Source organism: Babylonia areolata, chromosome 16 (assembly GCF_041734735.1).
Source record: "Babylonia areolata isolate BAREFJ2019XMU chromosome 16, ASM4173473v1, whole genome shotgun sequence".
NCBI classification, from domain to species: domain Eukaryota; kingdom Metazoa; phylum Mollusca; class Gastropoda; order Neogastropoda; family Buccinidae; genus Babylonia; species Babylonia areolata.
This window is the reverse complement of record NC_134891.1, coordinates 1596576-1613470: the sequence shown is the minus strand read 5'-3', so window position 1 is coordinate 1613470 and position 16895 is coordinate 1596576. Positions and strand designations below refer to the sequence as shown.

Sequence of the window (16895 nt, the reverse complement as noted above, 5' to 3'; positions counted from 1 at the left end):
TGAACGTGAAAAAAATTGATGACAGTGGAAGGGTTGTCCCCAGCATAATTATGTTGGAAAAATCCACATTGACAGGAAACAAACACTTGCAGGCAGAAATTATGAACAAAAAGAGGTGGTACTGTACTATGACAATGCGCTGTCCCTGGGAAGAGCAGCCTGAATTTCACACAGATAGATATGTTGTGACGAACAGTAAAACAACACACGCATTACAATGTAATACAATACAGTACACCACACCACAATACAATACAATGTAATACAATACAGTACACCACAACACAATACAATACAATGTAATACAATACAGTACACCACACCACAATACAATACAATACAATACAATACAATACAGTACACCACACCACAATACAATACAGTGTAATACAATACAGTACACCACACCACAATACAATACAGTGTAATACAATACAGTACACCACACCACAATACAACACAGTGTAATACAATACAGTACACCACACCACACCACAATACAATGTAATACAATACAGTACACCACAACACAATACAGTGTAATACAATACAGTACACCACACCACAATACAATACAATGTAATACAATACAGTACACCACACCACAATACAATACAGTGTAATACAATACAGTACACCACACCACAATACAATACAGTGTAATACAATACAGTACACCACACCACAATACAATACAGTGTCATACAATACAGTACACCACACCACAATACAGTGTAATACAATACAGTACACCACACCACAACACAATACAGTGTAATACAATACAGTACACCACACCACAACACAATACAATGTAATACAATACAGTACACCACACCACAATACAATACAGTGTCATACAATACAGTACACCACACCACAATACAATACAGTGTAATACAATACAGTACACCACACCACAACACAATACAATGTAATACAATACAGTACACCACACCACAATACAGTGTAATACAATACAGTACACCACACCACAACACAACACAGTGTAATACAATACAGTACACCACAACACAATACAGTGTAATACAATACAGTACACCACACCACAACACAATACAGTGTAATACAATACAGTACACCACACCACAATACAATACAGTGTAATACAATACAGTACACCACACCACAACACAACACAGTGTAATACAATACAGTACACCACACCACAACACAACACAGTGTAATACAATACAGTACACCACAACACAACACAGTGTAATACAATACAGTACACCACAACACAATACAATACAGTGTAATACAATACAGTACACCACAACACAATACAACACAGTGTAATACAATACAGTACACCACAACACAACACAGTGTAATACAATACAGTACACCACAACACAATACAATACAGTGTAATACAATACAGTACACCAGAACACAATACAACACAGTGTAATACAATACAGTACACCACACCACAATACAATACAATGTAATACAATACAGTACACCACACCACAATACAATACAGTGTAATACAATACAGTACACCACAACACAATACAACACAGTGTAATACAATACAGTACACCACAACACAATACAATACAGTGTAATACAATACAGTACACCACACCACAATACAATACAATGTAATACAATACAGTACACCACAACACAATACAGTACAATGTAATACAATACAGTACACCACAACACAATACAATACAATGTAATACAATACAGTACACCACACCACAATACAATACAATGTAATACAATACAGTACACCACACCACAATACAATACAGTGTCATACAATACAGTACACCACACCACAACACAATACAGTGTAATACAATACAGTACACCACACCACAATACAATACAGTGTAATACAATACAGTACACCACACCACAACACAATACAGTGTAATACAATACAGTACACCACACCACAATACAATACAGTGTAATACAATACAGTACACCACAACACAACACAGTGTAATACAATACAGTACACCAGAACACAATACAGTGTAATACAATACAGTACACCACAACACAACACAATACAGTGTAATACAATACAGTACACCACACCACAATACAATACAGTGTAATACAATACAGTACACCACAACACAATACAATACAGTGTAATACAATACAGTACACCACAACACAATACAATACAGTGTAATACAATACAGTACACCACAATACAATACAGTGTAATACAATACAGTACACCACACCACAACACAATACAGTGTAATACAATACAGTACACCACACCACAATACAGTGTAATACAATACAGTACACCACACCACAACACAATACAACACAGTGTAATACAATACAGTACACCAGAACACAATACAACACAGTGTAATACAATACAGTACACCACAACACAATACAACACAGTGTAATACAATACAGTACACCACACCACAACACAATACAGTGTAATACAATACAGTACACCACAACACAATACAACACAGTGTAATACAATACAGTACACCACACCACAACACAATACAGTGTAATACAATACAGTACACCACAACACAATACAATACAGTGTAATACAGTACAGTACACCACAACACAATACAATACAGTGTAATACAGTACAGTACACCACACCACAATACAATACAGTGTAATACAATACAGTACACCACAACACAATACAGTGTAATACAATACAGTACACCAGAACACAATACAACACAGTGTAATACAATACAGTACACCACAACACAATACAGTGTAATACAATACAGTACACCACACCACAATGCAATACAGTGTAATACAATACAGTACACCACACCACAATACAATACAGTGTAATACAACACAGTACACCACAACACAATACAGTGTAATACAATACAGTACACCACACCACAATACAATACAGTGTAATACAATACAGTACACCACAACACAATACAATACAGTGTAATACAGTACAGTACACCACACCACAATACAATACAATGTAATACAATACAGTACACCACACCACAATACAATACAGTGTAATACAACACAGTACACCACAACACAATACAGTGTAATACAATACAGTACACCACACCACAATACAACACAGTGTAATACAATACAGTACACCACACCACAATACAATACAGTGTAATACAATACAGTACACCACACCACAATACAATACAGTGTAATACAATACAGTACACCACACCACAATACAATACAGTGTAATACAATACAGTACACCACACCACAATACAATACAGTGTAATACAATACAGTACACCACAACACAATACAGTGTAATACAATACAGTACACCACACCACAATACAATACAGTGTAATACAATACAGTACACCACACCACAATACAATACAGTGTAATACAATACAGTACACCACACCACAATACAATACAGTGTAATACAATACAGTACACCACACCACAATACAATACAGTGTAATACAGTACAGTACACCACACCACAATACAATACAATGTAATACAATACAGTACACCACACCACAATACAATACAGTGTGATACAATACAGTACACCAGAACACAATACAATACAGTGTAATACAATACAGTACACCACACCACAATACAATACAGTGTAATACAATACAGTACACCACAACACAATACAGTGTAATACAATACAGTACACCACACCACAATACAATACAATGTAATACAATACAGTACACCACACCACAATACAATACAGTGTAATACAATACAGTACACCACACCACAATACAATACAGTGTAATACAATACAGTACACCACACCACAATACAATACAATGTAATACAATACAGTACACCACACCACAATACAATACAGTGTAATACAATACAGTACACCACACCACAATACAATACAGTGTAATACAATACAGTACACCACACCACAATACAATACAGTGTAATACAATACAGTACACCACAACACAATACAGTGTAATACAATACAGTACACCACAACACAATACAACACAGTGTAATACAATACAGTACACCAGAACACAATACAACACAGTGTAATACAATACAGTACACCACACCACAATACAATACAGTGTAATACAATACAGTACACCACACCACAATACAATACAGTGTAATACAATACAGTACACCACAACACAATACAGTGTAATACAATACAGTACACCACAACACAATACAACACAGTGTAATACAATACAGTACACCAGAACACAATACAACACAGTGTAATACAATACAGTACACCACACCACAATACAATACAGTGTAATACAATACAGTACACCACACCACAATGCAATACAGTGTAATACAATACAGTACACCACAACACAATACAGTGTAATACAATACAGTACACCAGAACACAATACAACACAGTGTAATACAATACAGTACACCACAACACAATACAGTGTAATACAATACAGTACACCACAACACAATACAATACAATGTAATACAATACAGTACACCACACCACAATACAATACAATGTAATACAATACAGTACACCACACCACAATACAATACAGTGTAATACAATACAGTACACCACAACACAATGCAATACAGTGTAATACAATACAGTACACCACACCACAATACAATACAATGTAATACAGTACAGTACACCACACCACAATACAATACAATGTAATACAGTACAGTACACCACACCACAATACAATACAGTGTAATACAATACAGTACACCACACCACAATACAGTGTAATACAATACAGTACACCACAACACAATACAATACAGTGTAATACAATACAGTACACCACACCACAATACAATACAATGTAATACAATACAGTACACCACAACACAATACAATACAGTGTCATACAATACAGTACACCACACCACAATACAATACAATGTAATACAATACAGTACACCACACCACAATGCAATACAGTGTAATACAATACAGTACACCACACCACAATACAATACAGTGTAATACAATACAGTACACCACAACACAATACAACACAGTGTAATACAATACAGTACACCACAACACAATACAATACAGTGTAATACAATACAGTACACCAGAACACAATACAATACAGTGTAATACAATACAGTACACCACACCACAATACAATACAGTGTAATACAATACAGTACACCACACCACAATGCAATACAGTGTAATACAATACAGTACACCACAACACAATACAGTGTAATACAATACAGTACACCAGAACACAATACAACACAGTGTAATACAATACAGTACACCACAACACAATACAATACAGTGTAATACAATACAGTACACCACACCACAATACAATACAATGTAATACAATACAGTACACCACACCACAATGCAATACAGTGTAATACAATACAGTACACCACAACACAATACAGTACAATGTAATACAATACAGTACACCAGAACACAATACAACACAGTGTAATACAATACAGTACACCACACCACAATACAGTGTAATACAATACAGTACACCACACCACAATACAATACAGTGTAATACAATACAGTACACCACAACACAATACAACACAGTGTAATACAATACAGTACACCACAACACAATACAGTGTAATACAATACAGTACACCAGAACACAATACAACACAGTGTAATACAATACAGTACACCACACCACAATACAATACAATGTAATACAATACAGTACACCACAACACAATACAGTGTAATACAATACAGTACACCACAACACAATACAACACAGTGTAATACAATACAGTACACCACACCACAACACAATACAGTGTAATACAATACAGTACACCACAACACAATACAACACAGTGTAATACAATACAGTACACCACACCACAACACAATACAGTGTAATACAATACAGTACACCAGAACACAACACAATACAGTGTAATACAATACAGTACACCACAACACAATACAATACAGTGTAATACAATACAGTACACCACAACACAATACAGTGTAATACAATACAGTACACCACAACACAACACAATACAGTGTAATACAATACAGTACACCACAACACAATACAGTGTAATACAATACAGTACACCACACCACAATACAATACAATGTAATACAATACAGTACACCACACCACAATACAATACAATGTAATACAATACAGTACACCACAACACAATACAATACAATGTAATACAATACAGTACACCACACCACAATACAATACAATGTAATACAATACAGTACACCACACCACAATACAATACAGTGTAATACAATACAGTACACCACACCACAATACAACACAGTGTAATACAATACAGTACACCAGAACACAATACAATACAGTGTAATACAATACAGTACACCACACCACAATACAACACAGTGTAATACAATACAGTACACCACAACACAATACAACACAGTGTAATACAATACAGTACACCACACCACAACACAGTGTAATACAATACAGTACACCAGAACACAATACAGTGTAATACAATACAGTACACCAGAACACAATACAATGTAATACAATACAGTACACCACACCACAATACAATACAAAACAGTATAATAATAATGATGATGGTATTTATATAGTGCTGAATCCTGTGCAGAGACAAATCTAAGCGCTTTCACACCAGTCATTCACACGCATGCATAACTCTAAAACTGAAGAAACTGAAGACAAGGACAGGCAGGCAAGGGAGGCTATATTGGGAAGAGGTGGGTTTTAAGGCCAGACTTGAAAGAGCTGAGTGCGGAGACCTGACGAACTGAAAGAGGAAGTTCATTCCAAATACAAGGTCCAGAGACAGAGAAAGAATGGCGTCCAACAGTGGAGTGTTTGAATCTGGGTATGCGTAAACAGAGTAGATCTGAAGCCGATTGTAGAGAGCAAGATGGAGTGTAGAGGTGAAGGCAGCCACAAAGATAGGAAGGGGCAGATTTGTGAATACATTTATAACATAGAGTGCTGATCTTATACTTTATTCTGTGTGAGACAGGGAACCAATGGAGATGTTGCAAAATAGGAGTGATGTACTCAGATCTTTTCTTTCTGAGGACGAGTTGGGCAGCAGAGTTTTGTATGCGCTGAAGGGACTGAATGGATGAAGCAGGCAAACCAGACAATAGAGAGTTACAGTAGTCAAGGCTAGAGAGAATGAGAGAAACGACAAGTCTAGATGTTGCATCGGCGGACAGATATTTCTGGATGGAACCGATGCGTCGCAATTGACAGTGGCAGGATTGACATGTCTGGCTGATAAATTTTTGCATGGACAGTGTGTTGTCAAGGACAACACTGAGGTTCCTGACTGACCTGGAAAGAGGGATGGATGTACTTCCAAGTTTGATTTTGTCAGCTGTGATGGAAGAGAGTTTTTGTTTAGTTCCTATGATCATTGCTTCGGTTTTGTCTGCATTCAGTTGTAACTTAGTTAGACATAGTTTCAGTTTCAGTAGTTCAAGGAGGCATCACTGCGTTCGGACAAATCCATATATGCTACACCACATCTGCCAAGCAGATGCCTGACCAGCAGCGTAACCCAACGCGCTTAGTCAGGCCTTGAGGAAAAAAAAAATATATATATATATATATAATGACTACCAAGTTAAACCGATCTCTCAGTCAAAGAAGACTACTCACTTAGCGTAGTTTATTTAGAGTCATCCAGTTTTGAATGTCCAGGAAGCATTCAGATGTTTCTTGCAAGAGCGAGGACAATTTTTCATAACACAACACAGTATAATACTACACAATATAATACTACACAACACACACACACACAGATGCTGGTGAGCTGTTGATGATGTAGTCTCTGCTCCCTCCTGGGAGCAAGGTAGCAGAATGGTGTAAACACTTACAAGCCAAATCAGTGTCAGTGAGAGTGTGGGTTCGAATCCCACTCTTGCCATTTCTCCCATGGTTGACTGGAAAATGGGACTGAGCATCTAGACATTCAGATGAGACGGTAAACTGACGTCCTGTCTGCAGCACACAGTTGGTGCACTGAAAAAGAACCCATGGCAGTGAGTGGTGTTCTGGACAAAAATCTGAAAATGAACTCCTCTCTGATAGGTACACAAATATTTACGCATGCACTCATAGCCTGATAAGTATGATCTACAACGAGCCTGTGATTGCACACGTTAATTTCCATGTGGATTACTAAGATGTTTTTTAATTGAATTGATTGAATTGAATTTGAATTGAATTGAATTGAATTATGTTGGGTTATGCTGCTGGTCAAGCATCTGCCTATCAGAGGTGGTGGTAGCGTATATGGATTCATCCGAAGAACAGTGCCACCTCCTTGAGAAAGTGAACCAGAAACTAAAAAATCTGAAATTGTTCCCTCCACCCGCAGGCAGTCACACGGGCGCTATCGAAGCAGTGGGCGGAGTCAGTGACGCAGTGAAGGGAGGGGGCGGGGCCGGAGGAAGAGTGGCGGTGTACCACTCCACCCACCTGTCCATGCCGCCTTTCAGGGGAGACTACAATGTGCACGGAGGACAACCAGCGCCCTCTAGTGGAGCGGAGGCCGGGGCCTCGGGAACCGTGTACATCTTTGACCGCAAGACAAGTCACGACACGCTTCTCGTCAACAACAAGGTCAGGGTTTGTGACGTGTACTGGGGTCAGCTGTTTGCACTGGAGAGTGTGTTGGAAGTATGTTGTTGTGTGTTTGTGTGTGTGTGTGTTTTGTGTGTGTGTGTGTGTGTGTTGTAGTGAGTGTGTGTGTGTGTGTGTGTGTGTGTGTGTGTGTTGTGTGTGTGTGTGTGTGTGTGTGTGTGTGTGTGTGTGCGTGTGTGTGTGTGCTGTAGTGAGTGTGTGTGTGTGTGTGTGTGTGTTAGATTGTGTGTGAATGAGAGAGAGAGGGAGGGAGATACTTTGAATGGTTTACTGTACTTCAGCCATCGGTCCATGCACAGACAGCACACAGAGTACATGCAAATAGACAATACTGCATGTCAAGTGTGTGTGTGTGTGTGTGTGTGTGTGTGTGTGTATGTATGTTTGTGTGTGTGTGTGTGTGTGTGTTTGTTATCAGTCATTCAAATCATTTTAATGTCCTTGTGATAAAAGGGTAAAAATAAAAGAATACACGTATATAGAAAATGCAGAGAGGGAAAGTGAGTGAAAGAGAGAGAGAGAGAGAGAGAGGGAGAGGAAGGGACAGAAAGAGAGGGAAACAGAGAGATTAACAGGAAACAAGCCAGTGCTTCCATGCGGCTGGACTAAAAGCCAGTGAAATAACAGTGGACGTGACACAGGACTGACTCCTTGATGCCCTGTGGAGACGGAACCACACTGACAGTGACTGGAACCTGGTCAGTGTTACCTGCACTTCTTTGGCCTTTCGGGTCAGGCAGGGAGCTGGGGGTGGGGTGGGGTGTGGGTGGGGGATGGGGTGTAAGTACACATTAGATGTCAACGAACCCCCCCCCCCACTCCCTCCCTCCTCACTTGACAGTATGTCACTGACAGTGACATCAGTGGACAGGACAGGGAACATCCTGACATGACAGTGACATCAGTGGACAGGACAGGGAACATCCTGACATGACAGTGACATCAGTGGACAGGACAGGGAACATCCTGACATGACAGTGACATCAGTGGACAGGACAGGGAACATCCTGACATGACAGTGACATCAGTGGACAGGACAGGGAACATCCTGACATGACAGTGACATCAATGGACAGTGAACATCCTGACATGACAGTGACATCAGTGGACAGGACAGGGAACATCCCGACATGACAGTGACATCAGTTGACAGGACAGGGAACATCCTGACATGACAGTGAAATCAATGGACAGGGAACATGGAACATCCTGACATGACAGTGACATCAGTGGACAGGGAACATCCTGACATGACAGTGACATCAGTGGACAGGACAGGGAACATCCTGACATGACAGTGACATCAATGGACAGGACAGGGAACATCCTGACATGACAGTGACATCAGTGGACAGGGAACATCCTGACATGACAGTGACATCAGTGGACAGGACAGGGAACATTCTGACATGACAGTGACATCAGTGTACAGGACAGGGAACATCCTGACATGACAGTGACATCAGTGGACAGTGAACATCCTGACATGACAGTGACATCAGTGGATAGGACAGGGAACATCCTGACATGACAGTGACATCAGTGGACAGGACAGGGAACATTCTGACATGACAGTGACATCAGTGGTCAGGACAGGGAACATCCTGACATGACAGTGACATCAATGGACAGGACAGGGAACATCCTGACATGACAGTGACATCAGTGGACAGGACAGGGAACATCCTGACATGACAGTGACATCAGTGGACAGGACAGGGAACATCCTGACATGACAGTGACATCAGTGGACAGGACAGGGAACATTCTGACATGACAGTGACATCAGTGGTCAGGACAGGGAACATCCTGACATGACAGTGACATCAGTGGACAGGGAACATCCTGACATGACAGTGACATCAGTGGACAGGAGAGGGAAAGTCCTGACTTGAGACAGTCACAACAGCCAACATAATGCTGTAATCTTGGGCAAGGAAGACACTTGAGCATGCACACACACATGCACATGCACATGCGCATGCATACGCAGGCACACACAAAACCAATTTAAGTTGATTGGATGAATGAAATCATATGTCTTTCTTACATTTTGTTTTTTTATGTGAAACAATTTAGCTTTTAGTCAGCATATCTCTGTGTATTGCTTCCCATGTCTGTATATCTCTCCTGTTTTTTGTTTTTTATAATAATATTTTGCTTTTTGTTTTTGTTGTTTTCTTGCATTCCATTGACTAATTATAGACTTCTTTACCAGGGTATTATGAAGACGGGCCAATACTTATAAGTGCTCACTCCTTATCCCTCAGTTAAAAAAAAGTTTTGATTTTGATCTCTGTGTATCATTTCCCATGTGTCATTACCCATGTCTCTGTGTGTATCACTCCTGTCTGTCTATTACCTCCCATGTCTGTGTGTATCACTACACATGTCTGTGTATCATTACCCATGTCTCTGTATCATTACCCATGTCTCTGTATCATTACCCATGTCTCTGTGTATCATTACCCATGTCTGTGTATCATTACCCATGTCTGTGTATCATTACCCATGTCTCTGTGTATCATTTCCCATGTCTGTGTGCATCACTCCCCCATATCATTACCCATGTCTGTGCATCATTACCCATGTCTGTGTATCATTACCCATGTCTGTGTGCATCATTCCCCCATGTCTCTGTGCATCACTCTCCCATGTCTGTGCATCACTCCCCATGTCTGTGTGCATCACTCCCCCATGTCTGTGTGCATCACTCCCCATGTCTCTGTGCATCACTCCCCCATGTCTGTGCATCACTCCCCCATGTCTCTGTGCATCACTCCCCCATGTCTCTGTGCATCACTCCCCCATGTCTGTGCATCACTCCCCATGTCTCTGTGCATCACTCCCCCATGTCTGTGCATCACTCCCCATGTCTGTGCATCACTCCCCCATGTCTGTGTGCATCACTCCCCCATGTCTGTGTGCATCACTCCCCATGTCTGTGCATCACTCCCCATGTCTGTGCATCACTCCCCCATGTCTGTGTGCATCACTCCCCCATGTCTGTGTGCATCACTCCCCCATGTCTGTGCATCACTCCCCATGTCTCTGTGTATCATTACCCATGTCTCTGTGCATCATTACCCATGTCTGTGCATCACTCCCCATGTCTGTGTTCATCACTCCCCATGTCTGTGTTCATCACTCCCCATGTCTGTGCATCACTCCCCATGTCTGTATCACTCCCCATGTCTGTGTGCATCACTCCCCCATGTCTGTGCATCACTCCCCATGTCTCTGTGCATCACTCCATGTCTGTGCATCACTCCCCCATGTCTGTGTGCATCACTCCCCATGTCTGTGTGCATCACTCCCCATGTCTGTGCATCACTCCCCCATGTCTGTGCATCACTCCCCCATGTCTGTGCATCACTCCCCAGGGCCGGAAGCCGGTGACGGAACACATGCACCTGCTGAACATCGGCCGTCGCCTGGACTTCACCTCCCCGCCATCCTCCCACAGCAAGTCGCAGAGCTTCACGGCCACCTCGGGCTTCACCGTCACCTCCTCTGCCGCCATCTACAACCACCGGGCAGACATCTATTGTCACGGCAACCCCAACAGCGGTGGCACCTACCTGCTACCGTACCTGTTTGATCACACCTTGCACACTGACCCCGACCAATTCTTCATGGCGGCCACCCACTCCACCGTCCTCACGCTGGACCTGAAGGGAGACCACCACGTCAACCGCCTCCGGATCTTTCCACAGTCCCGCTACCCGGCCAAGTTCAAGGTCAGAGTTTGGGTGGATGGCTTGGGGAAAGTGTTGGGTGGGTTACTGGGTTGTGGTTACGGTGTTACGTTGGGTTTGTGTGCTTGGTTTCATAATGATGGTGATGATGATGATGATGATGATGATGTGTGTGTGTGTGTGTGCACATGTGCATAAGAGATCTTTTGTTGTGATTTGATTTGAATGTGATGAGTGTAAGGCGAGAGGATTTGAATTATTCCACTATGGACAGATATAAGATGGACCTTTGACCTTTAAGCATGTAAAGTAAATCACGCTAAGTGATTGAGGTGTAAGCAAGAAAATAAATCATGTGAAGCAATGAATTGAGCAATAAGCATGAAAAGGAAATCATGTGAAGCAATGAATTGAGCAATAAGCATGAAAAGGAAATCACGTGAAGCAATGAATTGAGCAATAAGCATGAAAAGGAAATCACGTGAAGCAATGAACTGAGCAATAAGCATGAAAAGGAAATCACGTGAAGCAATGAACTGAGCAATAAGCATGAAAAGGAAATCATGTGAAGCAATGAATTGAGCAATAAGCATGAAAAGGAAATCACACAAAGTGATGAACTGAGCTGTAAGCATGAAAAGGAAATCACACAAAGTGATGAACTGAGCTGTAAGCATGAAAAGTAAATCACACAAAGTGATGAACTGAGCTGTAAGCATGAAAAGTAAATCACACTAAGTGATGAACTGAGCTGTAAGCATGAAAAGGAAATCACACAAAGTGATGAACTGAGCTGTAAGCATGAAAAGTAAATCTCACAAAGTGATGAACTGAGCTGTAAGCATGAAAAGTAAATCACATGAAGTGGTGAATTGAGCAATAAGCATGAAAAGGAAATCTCACAAAGTGATGAACTGAGCTGTAAGCATGAAAAGTAAATCACATGAAGTGGTGAATTGAGCAATAAGCATGAAAAGGAAATCTCACAAAGTGATGAACTGAGCTGTAAGCATGAAAAGTAAATCACATGAAGTGGTGAATTGAGCTGTAAGCATGAAAAGTAAATCACACAAAGTGATGAACTGAGCTGTAAGCATGAAAAGTAAATCACACTAAGTGATGAACTGAGCTGTAAGCATGAAAAGTAAATCACACAAAGTGATGAACCCAGCAATAAGCATGAAAAGGAAATCTCACAAAGTGATGAATTGAGCTGTAAGCATGAAAAGTAAATCTCACAAAGTGATGAATTGAGCTGTAAGCATGAAAAGTAAATCTCACAAAGTGATGAACTGAGCTGTAAGCATGAAAAGTAAATCACATGAAGTGGTGAATTGAGCAATAAGCATGAAAAGGAAATCACACTAAGTGATGAACTGAGCAATAACCATGAAAAGGAAATCACACTAAGTGATGAACTGAGCAATAACCATGAAAAGGAAATCACACTAAGTGATGAACTGAGCTGTAAGCATGAAAAGGAAATCAAACTAAGTGATGAATTAACATAACACAAATAAATGATGCTAATTATTTCCCTAGATCTGCGGACATCTGTAAAGAAAAGGAAACGACGTTAGTGTGGCTGTGTAACAAGATCAGGTGGCCTTACTGAAACAGTCTCCCAAGGAGCTGTTGAGTGAGGAAGACAGTCTCCCAAGGAACTGTTGAGTGAGGGAGACAGTCTCCCAAGGAGCTGTTGAGTGAGGAAGACAGTCTCCCAAGGAACTGTTGAGTGAGGGAGACAGTCTCCCAAGGAGCTGTTGAGTGAGGGAGACAGAGGAGAAGACAGGAAAAAATTAGCCCCATTATCTGTCTGTGTGTTACCTGTGGAACTGTGTGTGTGTGTGTGTGTGTGTGTGTGTGTGTGTTTTCTGTAGAACTGTGTGTCTTTTGTGTGTGTGTGTGTGTGTGTGTGTGTGTGTGTGTGTGTGTGTTTTCTGTAGAACAGTGTGTCTTTGTGTGTGTGTGTGTGTGTGTGTGTTTTCTGTAGAACAGTGTGTCTTGTGTGTGTGTGTGTGTGTGTGTTTTCTGTAGAACAGTGTGTCTTTTGTGTGTGTGTGTGTTCTGTAGAACGTTGTGTGTTGTGTTCGTGTGTGTGTGCATGCATGCATATGTGTTCACCTTCATTCACATATGCACTGATGGTGGTCTGTCTATTTCAGGTCTCAGCAAGCACATTTGCAGGGGAGACCTTTGACGTCACCTCGAACTTTGTCGTACCACAACGTCCCATCATCCAGGGCTCTTACCTTGACCTTCCCATAGGTCGTGACCTTTCTGTCCTCACTGTCAGTCTGACCAGTCTGGGATCTTGTAGCACAAATTACGCAGCACTCTCCGAGATTGAGATCTATGTGGATGGGACGCAGCCAAACGAAAGGTGAATTTCTGACGGTGTTTTCTTAGTGGGTTGTGTGTGTGTGTGTGTGTGCATGGATGGATGTGTGTGTGTGTGTGATGTAAAAGCACAAGATGTTTTTTGTTTTTCTTCAGATTTTTTTTTTTTTTTAGGGCAAAACACTGAACCCATTATACACCATAGGTGTTTTGTATTTGACTTAACTTTTTTTTTTCTTCAAAACTTGAGATACTATTGCAGACGATAAATTATTTTGGGAATAGGGATATGATTCTGATGTGTTTATATGATTAAACAACATTTCCATATTGAAACAAACAGTGACCAAATCAAACGAAGAGTGAAAGTGTCAGTGTCATTTTCAGGGAGGCGTCAGTACGTGTGGACTGATGAGTATATGTTGTAGTTTTTGGGGTGGGGTTCTATCTTCGATACGGCTTTGTCAAGAAGAGGGTAAGGAAGGTTCTATCTTCGATACAGCTTTGTCAAGAAGAGGGTGAGGAAGGACAAGAGGGGGAGAAAAAGGAATGACCGCCGCAAACAGGGTCATTTCGCAGAGGTTCTCTATTTCGATCTCTTCAGATTCAATGGGTGAGAATACACGACAGTGCGTAACAATGCGCGTCAATGTGCGAACCTCATCAGCGTGACAAAAGGCCAAAGATTGAAACACTAGGACCTGTCTGGTCCAGCCGATTCTCACGCTCTGGCTTACAATTGCTGTGACAGGATCAGCTAAGCTATCCAGAACTGTACTCACTGACACTGAGGAACGATGATCACAATAAAATCATATTCATAAGAAACACGCAATTGCTTCCTCTAGCATCACAAGCAACAACACGCAATTGCTTCCTCTAGCATCACAAGCAACAACACGCAATTGCTTCCCCTAGCATCACAAGGAACAACACACACGCGCAATCTCAACCACACATTCATTCACAGTGCCACAAAAATAAATGCTGTCACATATACAACACCGTAACGCAACACACTGGAGAGGACTAAAAGAGACAGTTCTGTGGCCCCCTCGTGGTTCTGTGGCACAATTCTGATTATCGAAACGCAGTACCAGTATCAGCTAGGAGTTACAATCCTGAGGTGCACTTCAATTAATAGGAAAAGAAAAAAATAGCTGTCCTGAGGTGCACTTAAATTATTAGGAAAAGAAAAAATTAGCTGTCCTGAGGTGCACTTAAATTAAAAGGAAAAGAAAAAATTAGCTGTCCTGAGGTGCACTTAAATTAATAGGAAAAGAAAAAATTAGCTGTCCTGAGGTGCACTTAAATTAATAGGAAAAGAAAAAATTAGCTGTCCTGAGGTGCACTTAAATTAATAGGAAAAGGAAAAATTAGCTGTCCTGAGGTGCACTTAAATTAATAGGAAAAGAAAAAAATTAGCTGTCCTGAGGTGCACTTAAATTAATAGGAAAAGAAAAAATTAGCTGTCCTGAGGTGCACTTAAATTAAAAGGAAAAGAAAAAATTAGCTGTCCTGAGGTGCACTTAAATTAAAAGGAAAAGAAAAAATTAGCTGTCCTGAGGTGCACTTAATAGGAAAAGAAAAAAAATAGCTGTCCTGAGGTGCACTTAAATTAAAAGGAAAAGAAAAAATTAGCTGTCCTGAGGTGCACTTAAATTAATAGGAAAAGAAAAAAATTAGCTGTCCTGAGGTGCACTTAAATTAATAGGAAAAGAAAAAATTAGCTGCCAACTCAATTTTTGCCTTCTCCATGCAGATACACGAAGGACGAACTGCATGGAGCTGCGACATGGGTGACGTTGAATGCGTCACATGGAGGGTTGGAGTTCGAGTCTCTGCGAGTGGATGGGGGGAGTCACCTGGTGTTCGAGGACGGCGCTCAGCAGAACACGCCGTTCAGTGTGGACGTTGGCCGTGTGAACGGAGACACCACAGGTCTGTGCCTGGGTTCACTGCCTCTGTGATGGTTATGTGCTGTACCTGTATGCCTTTGCACAGCAGTGCATTGTAGTGAACTGCAGTGTTCTACAAATGTGTATGTTTGGTGTGTACTGCACCGCAGTGCATTGTAGTGAACTGCAGTGTTCTACAAATGTGTATGTTTGGTGTGTACTGCACAGCAGTGCATTATAGTGAACTGCAGTGTTCTACAAATGTGTATGTTTGGTGTGTACTGCAC

General features: G+C 40.9%; 1 protein-coding gene across 1 annotated transcript in view; it reads left to right on the top strand.

Moving 5' to 3' along the window:
* The window catches only part of LOC143291065 (uncharacterized), a 265716-nt gene that overhangs the window by 16701 nt on the left and 232120 nt on the right, over nt 1-16895 (top strand). Inside the window, 4 exon segments of the mRNA XM_076600654.1 lie at nt 8407-8651; nt 12056-12412; nt 14536-14753; nt 16473-16651. Of these exon segments, the coding sequence (XP_076456769.1) occupies nt 8407-8651; nt 12056-12412; nt 14536-14753; nt 16473-16651 (999 nt within the window).